At 46.4% G+C, this 16304-nt stretch overlaps 1 protein-coding gene across 1 annotated transcript in view; it reads right to left on the bottom strand.

The window, feature by feature from the left end:
* MACF1 (microtubule actin crosslinking factor 1) overlaps nucleotides 1-16304 on the bottom strand; it is a 224806-nt gene that overhangs the window by 34822 nt on the left and 173680 nt on the right. Inside the window, exons 53-59 of the mRNA XM_015811630.1 lie at nucleotides 8371-8532; nucleotides 7311-7481; nucleotides 6470-6636; nucleotides 2982-3141; nucleotides 1899-2225; nucleotides 837-921; nucleotides 314-555 (exon numbers count right to left, since the gene is read on the bottom strand). Of these exons, the coding sequence (XP_015667116.1) occupies nucleotides 314-555; nucleotides 837-921; nucleotides 1899-2225; nucleotides 2982-3141; nucleotides 6470-6636; nucleotides 7311-7481; nucleotides 8371-8532 (1314 nt within the window). The remainder of the gene's footprint in view (nucleotides 1-313; nucleotides 556-836; nucleotides 922-1898; nucleotides 2226-2981; nucleotides 3142-6469; nucleotides 6637-7310; nucleotides 7482-8370; nucleotides 8533-16304) is intronic.

Below are 16304 nucleotides of genomic sequence, written 5' to 3'. Positions count from 1 at the left end.
GGGGGGGGGGGGGGGGGGGGGGAGAGAAGGGCACTTTCTGTGACTGTGCCATCAAGCTGGCCCAGGCAAGTAACCAAATGCTGCCTCAGAGTTCTTTCCAATGCAGGCGAGAGCTCTGCTTTCTGCCTTTGGAAGGGGAGAGGCAATGTGGTGACCACTCTCCCTGCTGAGAACGAGGGAAGCCTCTTACGGAGAAGCAGAAAACCAACTTCTTACGGTCAGGAAGGAAAATCCCTGTATACTATTGGTGGCAGGAAGAGGAGGGCCATCTCTGATCAGGCCTGCAGCCTGGCTTCCCTGGAAAGCCCCTTACCTTCTGCCTTTGCTGGAATTGAGGGATCTGCTCGCCGGTGGGGGAATGTCCTCCCCCAGACATCAGCTCTTCTTCCACCTGACCCATCCAGCCCGTCAGCTCTTCGTGTGTTGACTGGAACTTGGTGGCCAGCTGCCGTGCCTGCTCCAGTGTACGGAGAGCCTTTGAGCTGGCAGCGGTGATATCCGAGTAGCGGGTCTTGATGCCATCCAATTTCTCTTGGATAAGCAGCACTTCTTCCCCTGCAGAAGATCACCAAGTGTTTGGCTTGAAGAAGTCATCTAATGTGGATCCAGGGTATAGTAGGGTGCCCTCAAGCTGGCCATACAAAGCCTGACTCATTGACCATCCCACCAATACAAAATTGTGGACTTGGTTTCTGTATTTAGCAGAGTTCTCTATGGGCACATGTGTTCTGCACAGTCCCAGTTGTGGAATCTCTGGGCAGAAGAGCTGGGTGCAGGTGTGGACTGACGCAGGCAAAGCAGGGGCAGCCATTGCCTGGCATCTTTTCCTCTCCTACCTGTAGTTTGTTTCAGGAGGGCCTGCCCGTTCTTGATGGCCTGGTCAACGTGCTTCTTGCGGTTCACAATCTCATCATTCAAAGCCTACGTGAGGGAGGGGAAAAAGCCCAGACTCAGAAACCTCCCTGGAAAAGACCTGAGGGCTTTGTGAAAGACCAAAGCATGTGATTTGGGGGTTTCAAATGTTGCTCATCCTTGCTCTGTTTATCTTTACAGACTGTTCCTTTAGTACATAAATAAAGCCAGACAACTCCCACCAGAGCAAGCAAATTGAATCAGCACACAGATGAAGTCTGCCCAAGAGACTAGTGTCTACCATGCATGTGTGCATGTGCGGGGCAACAAAGAAAGATGCCCGCTGCCTATGCCAAACAGGGGAGTCTTCAGAGAACAGCCCAAGACTGAAGGCTTACGTAGGGCGGAAGGGAACACCTGGACCCCCTCCTGCCCCCAATGAAGGCCAGAGCTTCAGAAGGAAAGCCTGTTGGATCCTTCCGCTATCCAGCCTGCTAACAGAACCACTCTGTGGCTTATTGCTGTTCCAGGTAACAAATCCACCTGAATTCAGTAGGGGACACCTATCCTCACAGTACACCTTACCCCTGTAATGTACAGAAGGTGGTTCCCCAGGGACCGCCATTATCTTCCAGCTTCTTTTCTGGTCCTCCCTCAAGGCAACAGTCACCCGGGCCAGATGTCAAACCCCCCCCCTTCACTTCCCTGCAGAAACGAATGGCTGCAAAGGATGAGAGTTGCCATAGGTCTAAAACTGGCCGGGCGGGGAGAGGAAGGCGCATCAGAAGGATCAGCTTAGAGGTTCTCCACAGGGAGAAAAATAATATTTCCCTCCCATCGCTGCATCGTTCTTCTTTAAATGGAGACCCACTGGCTGACCCACTGAGCAGCGCCCCTCCTTTGCAAGAAGGCTGTCCCGGCAGGGACTCCCTCCCTCCATCCTCAGGCTTGGATTTGGTGAAGATCAAAATGAAATGGTTCAAATCAGCAGGAACAGGGAAGCGAAATAAACACGACAATGAAAGATGGGGAAAATGAATCAATACCAGCTGCCCAGAATGTTGCTGCTGCAGGACCTCTCGTTTGTAATCCTTGATGGACACCAAGCTGAGCTTGTCCTCAGCCTCAGCCAACCAGTTGAGCACCTCCACTTCGTCCTCCCCAAAGAGCCGGGCATTGGACAAAGCCTGATCGAGGAGGGCAGCCTTGCGGCCGCATCGGTCAGAAACCTCAGCGTAGCGGGACTCAAGCAGGTCGAGCTTCTCGGCCAGGGAGGCCTGCTCAGCACGGCAGCTTAGCAAGGCCAGGGAGTGGCCAATGCTGACCACCTGAGTCACCGCCGCGGCCTGATTGTCTATCTCCTCCTCTAGTGCCTGGAAATCCAGGAGGTTTAAGGGAAAGAACAAAAGAGGGGAAAAACAAGCAAACAGAAATATATGGTTGAAAATGGAATACACAAAGGGGGAAAATTAAAACACAACTGAATGGTGAATATGACTGAAAATTATGTAAATGCAAAAATATCATTTACTAAATTAACAGTTTCAAATAAACAACTATAACAAAAACAAAAAAAAGATGAATTTTATTTTTCCTGTATCTATATAAATATGGAGACAGAATATACTGCAACTTTTTTAACTGCTCGAACATGATTACTAGCTTGTTTTGCAAATGGCAGTAATTCAGCATTTTAAACCATGGTTTGTTGACTAAGCTACCTCAGCCCAGCGTGTATTTAATGCTGAGAAATAATGGGTGAGGCCGTGCTAACCTGGTTACTCAATCAATCATTCACTGAATCAATCATGTTATGGCTTCGCATTATGCCTGGATCAGGCTGACTTCTAACACTGCCTTCCACACTGGAAGGGTGCATATGCCAGACTCCTCTTCAAATCTCCACTCTGGGCATCTGCCCGTCTTCCCCACTGACGCCAGTGAGATCTTGCTCAGATTACGTGATGGCAGGACAGGCCCACAGGCAATATTTCTATGAATGCCCACAGAACATCAGGATTCTACAGAACACGCTTGAAGAAAAGCTGCCCTGGAACCTTCGCAGCAACAGAACCTGTGCCTGCTGCCCTTCCACCCCTTTCCAAACAACTTAGCAACCACTCGCCCACCTTGTGCCGCACAATCTGCTGCTGGATTTTGGCAGTCTGAGTCCCAAGGGGCTCAGAATTGGCCAGTTTCTTGTCAGTCGCCGACAACCACTCAGAGATGGGCTCTGATGTCTCGTGGAACTGTTTGGCCAAAACCAGGACCTCCTCCAGCTGACTCTGCCTGCGAAAAGGAAGCAAAACCATGCAGAAATCAACCTCTGTGAGACAATGGAAGATTCCTGGTGAGGCTCACTGAGAGCTGTGAACAATTACAGCTGCTCCACATATTCCATTATGCCCCATTGCAGCTCCCTAATCTGGCCAAGAAACCACATGAAGCCACGATGTATGCTGGCCCAGCACAACACCTGAACCGGGGGAGCAGATTAAATTATGGGAAAGACAGAGCATCTTGATGTCAAATACTGGAATACTGCTATCATGTCGCCCCTGTTTTTTCTTTTCTTTAGACTAATCAAACCCAAGTCCTGCAGCCGTTCTTCATATGTTTTAGTTTCCAGGCCTTGGATCATCTTAGTTGCTCTTCTCTGAACTTTTTCCAAGGTCTCAACATCTTTTTTGTAGTATGGTGAACAAAATTGGTTGCAGTATTCCAGGTGTGGTCTCACTAGGGTTTTATAAAGCGGTATTAATATACTTAGTGTGATCTTGATTCTATACCTCTTTTTATGCAACCCCAAGGTCCCTCTCACAGTTACTGTTTTTGAGTCAGGTCTCGCCCAATCTGTACTTGTACCTTTGATTTTTCCTGCCTAAATGTAAAACTTTGCTTTTCTCCACACTGAAACTCATTTTGTAGGATAGGACCCATTGTTCCAGTTTGTCAAGATCTTTTTGGATCCTGAGTTTGTCTTCTGGGGTGTTGGCTACTCCTGCCAGTTTGGTGTCATCTGCAAATTTGGCGAGTTCCCCTTCTATTCCCTTATCTAAATCATTGATGAAGATATTGAAGAGAACTGGGCCTAAGACAGAGCCTTTTGGTACCCCACCGCTTCCTTCTCTCCATGTGGATGTAGTACCATTAAGGACTACTCGTTGAGTACGGTTTCTCAGCCAGCTACAAATCCATCTGGTGGTGATGTTGTCTATTCTTGATAAGCTATTTTTTCTAGCTTACCAAGCAGCAGATTGTGGTCTACTTTGTCACATGCCTTACTGAAATCTAAGTATACTATGTCCACAGCGTTTCACTGGTCTACTAATTTGGTCACTTTATCAAAGAATGAAATAAGATTGGTTTGGCATGATCTGTTTTTAACAAACCTGTGCTGGCTACTAGTTATAACTTTGTTTGCTTCTAATTGTTCGCAGATGTTTTTTGATTATCTTTTCCAGATCTTCCCAGGTATTGATGTTAGACTGATTGGTCTGTAGTTTCCTGGGTCTGTTTTTTTTCCTTTCATGAAGATGGGAACCACATCAGCTCTTTTCCAATCCTCAGGTACCTCCCCGTGCTCCAGAATTTTTGAAAGATATGGTGCAATGGTTCTGAGATAACATCTGCCAGCTCCTTCAGAACTCAGGGATGTAAACCATATGTGGTGGGAATGCCCAAAGACTCGCGAGTATTGGAACAGGACACGAAACTGGCTGAGGGATATACTAACACTGGACTTAGAGTTAAAACCTGAACTCTTCTTGCTGGGAATAACGACAGAAAAATATGATAAGGGAACAATCTATCTGCTGCTACATATCTTGACAGCAGCCAGGCTTGCCTTTGCGCAAAAATGGAAGAGTAAGGAAATTCCCACAGAGGAAGAGTTAATACATAAAATATTAGCATGTGCAGAAATGGACAGGCTCACAATGATACTAAAAGATAAATGTGGATCAATTTTTTTTGAAACCTGGGATAAATTTTACCGTTGGAGGAATTTGAAAAGGACGGCTGGGATTAAAGACGAATGTTAAGATAGAAATGTATGTCACTTTAGAATAGATAATGTATATAAAATGTAATGTATATGTAGAGATAATGAATTTATTGTAAAATATGGTATAATCTGATAAGAATGTATATACTGGAATGTCACGTCAAATCCAATGTTTTTTTTTAATTGTTTTATAAATAAAATTTAAAAAAAAAAAAAAAGAACTCAGGGATGTAATCTGTCGGGTCCCGGTGATTTATATTTGTCAAGGTCGGATAGGTGTTCTCTTACCATTTTCTTGCTTATTTTAATTTTTGTTTCTAGTTTGTCTTTTGCAGTATTTGGGGGGGGGTATGTTGTGCTTTAATTTCTTTTTGTGTGAAGACTGATGCAAAGAATGAGCAGCTCTGCTTTCTCCCTATTGCTTGTTACTTCCTTGCTATCTTCTTCTTTAGTGGACCTACAGTTTTCTTGGCTTTTTTCTTGTTAATATGTTGAAAATGCCAACTATGTCATACCCACCCTCTTGTGATCACTTTATAGGTCAGTACTATTAGGCCCCTTGGCTGGGTGGGTAAGCAAGAAAATGCAAAAATATATTTCCAAGAATGAACTGGGTTATTGTACAAAAGCTAAAGAAGCCAGCGGCTGCTAAGAAATGCCAGGCCTATTCATAGCAAAATCAAGGTGCTGTTTCTTGCACCTCCGCCCAACGTAAAGCAAAGAGATTGTCCTTTTCAGCTGGAAGCAACAATCTACACCTGCCTCTTGTTTTAGTAACTGACGTGTCTGATGTCAGGCTGTTTGCTTGTGACAGTAGCACAGAAACCTTATGCAAAAGTCAAGCCTGTTGGGTGAACTAAACAGAAAGACACATCTAACTCCTTATACTGCATATGGCTTAAAAGTTGGTAGGAAATGCAAGCAGGGAACAGGCTCTGCTGAAGGTCCCTTTCCGCGGATATTGCACAGAGTGGATCTCTGGAGTCCTCGGAGTGGGTAAGTCCTCTGGATTCTACACACCCGAGCTGCAGTGGGAGCTTTTCATCTCCCTTTCTGGGAAGGGAGAAAAGAAAGGTGGGAGTTCTCTAGAAGGAATGGGCATCCTTCAACCTTTTCTTTCTAGGTGAATCTCCCTGCCCTGGTTTCACATAACAAGCAAGGAAGTGTTTTGTTTATGTTTGATATAACGTACTATTCAAGGCAAAGCTTTTGCCCTCAATGCCAAGCAAAATAGACGCAAAGCAAGATGGCAAATTCTGAGTAGCATGATAGATGTCCCCGCAGGCCGAGATCCACTGAGGGGTTCTTCTCACGGTCTCACTGAAGTAAACCAGAATAACTGTTATAAAAAAGCAGGTTTCGATCTCACTTGCTACACTCAGCTGCAACATTTCACAGTGGGGGAAGAAGTGTGACCAAGAAATCCAAGGAGATTTTGCTGAACATCAGAATTAAAAGCATCCTTGCAAATTCACCAAGAGTTGTGCAGAGGTCTTGCACTAACAAAATAGCAGAGACCGCAGGAGAAAAATAAAATCCGTGCATGCTGCAGAGGATGACGGTAGAACAAGGAGCAACTGACGGTATCCCGCGTTTCCAATCTTGGCTTACCTGGCTGAAGCTTTGCTGAGAAGGCTGGCCCAGTGGCTTCCGAGGCTATTCAACTGGCCGGTGATTTTCTCCCTGTCTGCTGGTTCAGCTGACCGGGCAATTCTGCCACCCTCTGCTTGGATCATCTCAACAGTAGCTTTCCGATCATCCAGGAGACGTTGCAGCAACTTTGCAGAAGGTCAAGAGAACGAGCATTTACCAATTTCTTCCACTTGCACAACTAATGCACTTATCATCATAGTAGCTTATGTTATACTTTTATTATAGGGACTCCTTGCTATGTTGGTATTTTATCTCATCCACTTTATTTACATATTGTATATTTTTAAATTCTGCTTGTTACTGACCAAATAAATATTATACTACACCCATTTTTTTTGCAGGATTTCACCTTTTGCCAAATCTCCCAGCTACAGGAAATGTGGAATGCCAATCACATTCCCCTCCTACCACTATATCAATAGTTGCATTGCTTTAAATCTGCTCCCCAGCTGCTGCCCATCTGTTCTGAAGTCTCCGTTCTCACCACCACAAAGCTACCTTTTGCATGCCCCAAAATCACTGCTCCCAGTGGAAGTTGTGTTGTGTTTGTCCTTCACCTGGCGGCCTCCCATGCTGAGAGCTTGTCCACTGCCTGACTTGCAGCTTTGATATTTTGCAAAGTTGGCATCTCTCACCTGCTCTTCTTCCTTCCCTCCTTCCTCCTTCAGCACAGCGAAGAGGGATGCATAGCAAGCAGGGAGCATGAGGAGGATCCCTGCTCACTGGGGCTAGTGGGCTGACCAATGGTGCTTAGGGCCGGCAGGGCCAGCCCATTCCCCCCCCCCCCATTTCTGCTCACCTTCTGCTCCTGGATCTGAGCCTTCACCACTTTGTATTCTGTCGATGGTGGCTTCTGGTTGGAGATGAGCTCCTCAGTGTCAGCCAGCCAGCTGAGCAAAGGCTCCAGGGCATCCTGGAACTTCCCACAGTGGAGCAAGGCTTCCTGCAGTTGGGCAATCCTCTGGGCCACCTGCGTTTTGACAAAACATGCACGCCCATCACTGGAGTGGCTGCCCTTGCTAGACAGAGCCTCTTTCAGCCAAAAGCAGCTCTTTAAACTAGCTTCATCCTCACGCTCCCCTTGTAAACAGGAGAGCATTTTCCTTTTGCTCACAGGAAGCAAGGCACCCAATTAAATGGGATTTCATTGGCTTACATCTTCCTTGTTTAGTTGCTTCTCTCCTCCTTTCTCTTTCTTGCTTGGCAACCCCCTCCCCAAAGTATCCATTGAAGGCTCCTTGGGACAGGAAGTCCTTTTTTTTTAGCATCCTCCTCCAAACAGAGCTGAGAACTGCCCCCCCCCGGAGTCTGTTGGAGGGTGGGGGGGCGGGGGAGACATATTTGCTAGTCCCCTGATTTCCACTATGACCAGTGGCCAGAGCAGGGATGCAGCCAAGCAGAGAAATGAATGGATACGTTTATTATGGTCACTGACTAGAATTGCGAACAAGTACAATAAAAATAAAGTAAAAATGAAACAAGAGAAAAAAACTACAATTGGTGGTGGGTTTCTCAGTGGATTCTCAGCAGAGACACGTGGGCTCAGTTCTCAGCTGTTACTAAGGATTTATCGGCATTTATAGCCAGGCACTCCCAACCCAGAGGGCCTCCTCTGTCTGCAGATGGACACCTCGAGCACCGAGTTCATGGCCCAGAGAGAGCCAGAGACTTTGCAGACGAGGACCCTTGGTGGGTGCTGCTCGGCAAGCAGCTCCGTCCCATCCCCGCGGACCATCCGCAGGCTGTTCTCCAACGGAGCCCAGCCCCCTTTCCACCAGGGAGCCCGTAGCGTCTGGAGGTGAGTCTGGGCCTCAGGGTCCCATCCTGCTCATGCCAGGAAGGGCCCAGGCAGCACTTGCCTTTTTGTTGAGGGTGTTCCACCGGGTGTGGATCTCCTCCATGTCATTCTCCAAGCCCTGGACATCACAGTTCTTCCCCGCACTCTGGACCAGCCCTTGTCCAAGCCTGTTGACTTGCTGCAGCTTTAACTGAAGGGGGTCAACTTGCTCCTTCTGGAATTGCTGAGAAGATGGGAGAGGGAAGAAGGCAAATGAATCCCATGATAAATCTTTGCAAAAACTGTACACGATTAAGGACTCGGGCTAAGGTGCCCTTTCTCTGGCTGCTAATTTCATCCTTAATCAGCCTGTGAGGTTTTTTAAAGAAAGGGGGGAGATTCTCTTTCAAGTGAACTTCATAGCTCTGGTAGTTTTGGAAGAGTTTGAATCCAGATCTCCCGAGTCTAAATCTAACATTCTACCATTAAACCATGCAACCAATAAGCATCGGTGGGAGCTGCTGGCCAACATCTTCTCCCTCCAGCATTTAAACTTTAATCTGCAGTCTGCGAACAAAAATCAACAGATCCTGTATCTGACTAATCAAGGAAGCTTGAAAAAGTAACACAATAGGTTTGATGTTGGAACGTAAAGATGTTTGTGGAGCAGATTTCACATATGGAGAAAGGACTCAATGCAGTGAAATCCAAAAGAAGCTCAGTGACCTAACATCAACAGGATCTCTGGTTCTATCCAGTTAGGATGGGTGCTACAGTCTTAATGCCAAAAACACACCTGGAAAGTCCAGGGCACAGACTGTATTTCTTGCACAAGCATTCCCTTCCCCCCAGGCACAGGTTAGTAGTTCTCTGTTCTACACTACTTTATTCCTCTACCCCAGAAGTCCCCAACCTTTTGGGAACCAGGCATGTCTCCTTCTGTGACGCTTTGTTGCAGAGTACCGTAATCATTTTGGAAAAACAAGATTTTAACAGCATCTTTGGGGATGGGATATTTGAACTTCTTACATCAGGTTCTGGGCTATCTCTGAAGGTCTCAATGAACACAAAGGGTTTTTAACACATCATAACTGTTAACTGATAAAGTGCTTATGCTCTGTCTCACAGGTTACCTGCATATACATCATCATCCTGACTTCTGGCTCTCCCCCCACCACAAACATCTCCCAACCAATTTAAATCCTGCTTCTGTGGAGCCATTGCTTGGGGGAAGGGAGAGGTCTCTCATGAAAGCTCCTGTTTTTTTTTAATAAAACGGGTTAGTTTGAAAAGGTGTTAGCGAGCTCCTACATTTTGCCCTACAGAAATTTGTGGCCTTTCAAAATGATCACAACAACATAGGCCAGTACAACAAGCGTAGCCATATTAAAAGTCTGGGCTCCAGGGCTGTCCTCAGTTTAAAAAAAAATTATATGGTTTTACGATTTATGTTTTTAAACACCGTTTTGCATGATATTTTTCATTTTAAAGTGTAAGCTACACAGAGTGGTCTGAGCAGCCTCTAAATTGAGCAAAACGAACCAATAAAAAATTTGAGTGGCCCTGGACTAAATCATAGGATGGCACTTTGCTCCCGAGAGATAAGCCTGCTCAACACCCCCCACCCCACCCCACCCCTTTCAGCCGCCGCCTCTCTTGCAAGGCTGTGATGAAGACGTTGGGGTGCCAGATGGGGAGGGGGGACAAGCCCCACAGCCCTCGGAGGAACCCAGAACCCTCCTGAACAGTGTTTCTCAACTTTAAGCAACAGCTTCAAAATGTTCAAAAGTATCAAAAATAATGAAAAATCTTCTTTCAACATGTAAAATACAAGAAAAGTCAAGGAGACGATTGGTCCACCAATGGAAGACGAAGGTAAGGGAGGGACAGGCAGCAGGAAGAACTCGTTCATGCAAAAGGAAAAAACAGCCCACACTACCAGAAGCAGAATTGTAAAAGACAGACTAGGAATACAAGTCAAAATAAGTAAGAGAACGGTAAGCTAACATCTGCCCACTCTAGATGAGTTAATTAATCAGTGGAATGGGTTGCATTCAAAAGTTGTAGGTGGACCATCAATGGAGGTTTTTAAGTCAAGATTGGACAGCCATTTGTCCAGAATGGTATAGGGTCTCCTGCTTGAGCAGGGGGGTTGGACTAGAAAACCTCCAAAGTCCCTTCCGACTGTGTTATTTTGTTAAGATATATATATTTGAGTAAGGCCACACCTGGAATACTGCATCCAGTTTTGGTCATCACATTACAAAAGATGTTGAGACTTTGGAAAAAGTGCAAAGAAGAGCAACTAAGATGATTAAAAGCCTGGAGACTAAAACATATGAAGAATGGTTGCAGGATTTGGATATGGCCAGTCTAGAGAAAAGAAGGATTAAGGTGGACATGATAGCAGTATTCCAGTATTTGAAAAGTTGCCACAAAAGAGGAGGGGATCAACTTATTCTCCAAAGCACCAGAAGGCAAGACAAGAATGGATGGAAACTAATCAAGGAGAGAAGCAACCTGGAATTAAGGAGAAACTTCCTAACAGTGGGGACAATTAACCGGTGGAATTGCTTGCCGTCAGAAGTTGTGGGTGCTTCATCACTGGAGGTTTTTAAGAAGAGACTGGACAGCCATTTGTCTGAAATGGTGTAGAGTCTCCTGCTTGAGCAGTGGGTTGGACTAGAAGACCTCCACAATCCCTTCCAGCTCTATTCTGATTGATTGATTGATTGATTGATTGATTGATTGATTGATTGACTAACTCCCAGAATTTTCCAGCCAAAATGGCTGGCTGGGGAATTCTGGAAGTTGCTTAGTTGAGAAACACTGGCCTGGAGGAAGAGGGTGAAATCTCGCAAGATTGTCTGAAACACCCCAAGGCCAGTGGTCTCTCTCGTCCTTCAAGGCCAACAAGGGCTGGAGGTCTCCTCTGGGATTCAGACACAATTTAAGACTCTATTGGGGGCTGAAGCCAGGATGTTCTGTGAACAAAGGCCTGTTGCTGAGTTGCAGTCCTGCTTCTGATCAAAAGCAGGGTTGTTGCTCAGAGACAGAACTGAGAGACTTCTCTGCTCCCAAATAGCCCTAAGCAAATAAAGAATCAGAATGAGGACGAGTTTAAGCCTTCCAGTCAGCTAAACGCTTAGCAGCTGCTTTGAAACAATATGATGTCCAAGTGGTCTGTATAAAGGACCAAGTTTTGCTGCAGAGCTAGTGAGCAACTGGACGCTTCCAGGGCTCTCCATGGAGAAGAAAAGGAATTAGCCCTGGCTTATCACAATCAGCAATTTGTCTCCAGAAATGGGAATATGCCAAGATATTAAATGAAGATGCTGTCCAGAGCCACGGAGCTATCCTGCAGCTAGCAGAGTTGATGACAATGCAAGAGCAGACAGCTTCCCAGCCTCTTCTGTGCAAAAAGCTTACTATAGAATGTCTAATATTACATCGATTAATTGCCTGCAAGAGCCCCAGACTGGTAAGCCAAATGCACGAGTCCTTCCTACACCCTCCGGGATAATCTGAAATGCAAACTTATTTTTAAACAAGAGAGGACTTTGAAGCTTTTCACTTGGGGCAAGCAGAACACCCACATCACACCCAGCCCAACCCCTAGTGGAAACCAGGAACAGCTGCTGGATATGGAGGGCAACATCTGCAAAGCAGGCAGGTTCAGCGGGGAAGTTTAAACAAGCAAATCAAATTTAACAACCGCCCCAACAGAAAATACTTGGAAGCACCGCTTGGTGCTTCAAATAGAGAATGCACAGAAAATTCCAGAGTGTTGGATCGCCACCTTCAGCCTGAAACGGAGTTTCAATCTTGTCTTTGATACAGACAAATAGAAGAAGGCAGAGGCTGAGAACTAAACAGTGTGAGTAATGGGAGTGTGGGTAATGGAAGAAGGGTCAAGGTGTCTTTCCACAGGAGGCCATGTGTCGACACAGACCTCAAACTTGGCAGGGGATGTTGAAGCAGTGCAGAGTCTGATCACCTTGCTTCATTTTCATGTGCAGGATCCAAATTCAAATCTTATTCAGGTGAGTTGGAATCAGGCAAATTATTATCTCTGAGTACAATTGAGATGACTGTGGCAACCACAAAAAAGCTCCCTTGCCTTCGAAGGCTGGAAATGAAAGGAGAGGGGAACAACGGAAACATATAATGACCTTGAATTAAATCTGCTCCCCTCCATACCGCTTGACTGGGGGCTTCTTGTCCCTCTTGGCAGAAACACCAGATCAGCCACGTCAACAGGGAACATTTTTCACAAGCTTCCAAATTGTCTGCCTCTTGTGCAAAGATGCCTCCCAATTTGGGATACTGGGAGACAAAGGTTTTTTTGTGCCCAATTACCCTCTCCTTCTTTCCCTTCTGAACAAGGGAAGGGGAAAGAATCTGGCTAATAATTCACATTCTCTGGTCTGGCCTGCAGCCCCTCCTGTTTCCTACTTGCAGGCTGGAATTGAACATTTTGGCTGCAGGATGCTGTAACAGACACAAACTCAGTCCCATCACAGCCCAGAGTTGGGGAGACCATTCTCCTCATTTAGATTTCAAAATAGTTTCTCAAACTTCTGGCTGGTTTTACTTTTTTGTTTTGGGAAATGCACAACCATTTGAAGTGTGTGAAACTGCATCCAAGTCAGCTTCAATATAAGAAAAACAAAAAAACACAATGGTTACAAAACTAGCTTAGTTTGGTTGGTAACAATCAAAGTCAGTATCCACAGGAAAAAAAGCTGTTTTGTAGAAGAAATATTGATACAAATAGACTTTACATAAAAGTCATTCCTGTCCCCAGTTGTTATGATACAGAGAGGGAGATTTTAAAAGATTTAAGGAAACATTTCCAGTTACTTCTCTTCTTTTCCATGAAGGGGGGGGGCTGCCTTTGTTATTTAAAGTAGACTTCTGTGCCAAAGCTTAATTTGCCTTACATCATTTTGCTCTTAGCAACCCGTTCTTTCAGTTACTACCTCTGCAGTTATGCATGCTCCCTCACAAGTGTTCTGCAGAAAATGCAAGATTCACTCCTTAAACAAGTATTTTATGGAAACCTCAAGCCACTCAACTGTGAAGGCCATTCAGTATGACTACAGAACCCAACTGCCATTCCAAAGATCTTCAGCTATACTGTAATAGGATAGAGGAGTTAAATAGACATTCTTTTGTCCATCATAAATGTTATCAGTCAGTCAATTGACTATGGATTAACTCCTCCTCAACTCCAAATAAAGTGATTTAATATTAGAGAGAACAGTATGAGTAAGTAGGAAACAAATACCTCATTATCCGGAACCAATTCACTGGTTCCAGCAGCAGTGGAGAAGGAAGACGGCGCCTCCCTGCCTGACCTAGCACAGGTCTCCCTCTCTTCAGCTTCAGAGGCAGGCAACTGAGCTGGGCTGGAGGGTACATCCCTTGAGGCTTCAAAGGCCAGGATCAGAAGGCTACTTTCCCACTGCGAAGGATGCTCTGCAGCTTCCAGACTTAAATTAAGTGGCAAAATACTCCCATCCATCCCTTGGATCGCCTGAATAGATTCCTCTGAGGAACTGAGTATCATGGTCCACTCTTCCTGAATAGGCAGCTCCTCTTTGCCTGGACACTGAAAGGGGCAGAGTGGCATGGGGAGAGAGGAGATCTCTTCTGCAGCTGGTAATGCTGGTATCAGCTCCTGGATGTTGCACACCCACATGGCTGTTTCGGAGTCATCTCCATCACCAGTTAAACTTGGAGCATCTTCAACAGATAGATCCAGACCTAGGATTGACGTGAGTGAACCTGACAAGGATGACAAGGTGATGTCTTTTGCATTAGTGGTGCAGGGATCCTTTATGGTGCTGGCAAGCTCCTCTACGGGATCTGGAAGGACATCAATATCCTCATCCCCAGGCAAAGGACTGGAAGAAGTAGCTTCCTCTTCAGGCCTGCAAGCAAAATCTTCAAGGCTACCTTGTGCGTCCCATGAACAATCCACAGGAGCTGATGGGCGGGAGTCTACATCTACAAACTTGGCATCACTTTCCCCTTCCTCTGTTACCTCACTACTCCCACTCTGCCCAAAAAGCAACTCCAGGATCCCAGGCTCCATAAAGTCTCTCTCCACTGCTGGACCGACTGTTACCTGCTCAGCCATTTTTGGCTCTTCCTCTTGAAAAAAAGTAGTGCTTATTACCATTTCTGTAGTGCCTACTGGCCGTGTCAAATGCTCAAGCTGGCACCTACTGCTACTGTCAGTATACTTCCGGTTGTCTGAGGACCTTGTGTGTCTTTTGGACTCCTTAGAACCCTGTATCACTTCAGAATCACTTGGTAAAGGTGCCCAAAAATTCCCCATCCCTTCTGTTTCCTCTGGGTGGGTTGCAAACACAATGTTCTCTTTGTCTAGCTCTACAACTTCATCCTCAGAGCCCAACTCAGGGACATCCCAATTTGAAAAGTCCATCATCTTTTCTGAAGGATTTAGCTCATAAGAAGCAAACAGCTCCTGTTCCTCAAAGCTCACCACCCCTTCAATCAAATCCAATTCTTGCTGAGAATCCAAGTCTTCAGCAACTGTAACAAATTCATCATGGCTCAGGGATGTCCTCTCTGTCCTACTGAACAGAGGAGGCATTTCCTCCTCAGCTACACAAATGCAGGGGGGTTGTGCTCTGCAGCAAGGCACATGAACTGAAACCACAGGCTCTCTCAATACCAAGTCCAACTGGCCTCTGGCCTTATGACTTTTTGCCACTTCATCAGTCATTAGCAGTTCTGCTCCATTCTCTTCCACCAGAGTAACAGAAGATGAATGATGGCAACCATACTGGGATTCAACATCTTTTGCAACTGCAGGATTGGAAAGCATCCCTTTCTCTGAGTCGCCAAAAGTGTCCTGTTCAGAAAAAGATTCTGACAGTGTCGGCTCTGTTGCACTTGCTACTTGAGAACCAAATGTGGCATCAAAATCCTCTAGATCAGACACCATGGCTGAGTCCGCCACACTGATTTCATGGTGAACCAAGTGTTGCGAAGGTTCTGCCACAGTCTCAGAGGGCAGGTCCAAATTCTCCCACAGGTCCAGCCCTTCTGAAGAAAACTTAACATTTTGCACTTCAGATTCCGTTGGAGCTTCCCCGTCTTTCTCTTCCTCATTCATGCAAAGCCTCTCTAGTTCAAGGAACATCTGCACGGAGTCCGTGTCAGAAAATTGCTCTGGGGCAGGAGGAGCGAGGCAGGCTTCCGAACCAGAGGCAAATTCTTCCTCTTCCACTTGGACTGTTACAGCTTCAGCACTGCAAGCCCCATCACCCTCTCCAAGAAGAGGGTTTAAGTCTTGATGTGTTTCCTGGGGAACCAGAGCGGAGCTCGCAGCCTGAGGTTCTGAGTCATCCCAGAGTTCTTGCTGGTGCAATGGGTGGTTATAGGTTCCTTGGTCTCCAGCAACCCTCTTTACTGCTTCCTCAACTGCCATGAATGGAAGGCATAATTGTCCCCTTTCTTCAGAAATACCTGTCAAACAGCCCTTTGTTTCCTCAGCAGCCTCCCCCTTTTCTGACAGAGAGCCTTCCTCCCACTCCTCCGCTTCCATCATGATCAATCGCTCGTCCTCCTCAAATCTCAGTTCGGATTCCGTCTTCTCCCGGAGGCCAGGGGTGAGGAGAACGCCCATCCCTGGATCTAGGAGCTCTTCACTCAGGCAGGGGGACAGGGGCACCGTTTCTATCACACACTCGGAATCGTCTGCCTCCAAGGTGTCATGGCCCGCTCTGAGGCCTGGGGCTTTGGGGGAGGTTTTCACCACCCTGGGCCACGTTGCGCTCACAAGACGATGGCCCTTCTGCCTGCCCCCCGTTAAATCCACCACCATCTCCTCTGCTTCCAGAAGGGGCTGACACTCCTCCTGAGAAAACTCACCTAAGGCTTCCCTCGGTGGCCTCACCTCCTGAACGTCGGGCACCCCAGAGGACTTGGGCACATGCTCCAGGGTCAGTGGCTCTGACAGGGATTCCCTGTGGTCTGAGG

The sequence above is a fragment of the Protobothrops mucrosquamatus genome, unplaced genomic scaffold (genome assembly GCF_001527695.2).
Source record: "Protobothrops mucrosquamatus isolate PMUCROS unplaced genomic scaffold, P.Mucros_1.0 scaffold46, whole genome shotgun sequence".
NCBI classification, from domain to species: Eukaryota; Metazoa; Chordata; class Lepidosauria; order Squamata; family Viperidae; genus Protobothrops; species Protobothrops mucrosquamatus.
This window is presented reverse-complemented; position numbering and strand designations above follow the sequence as displayed.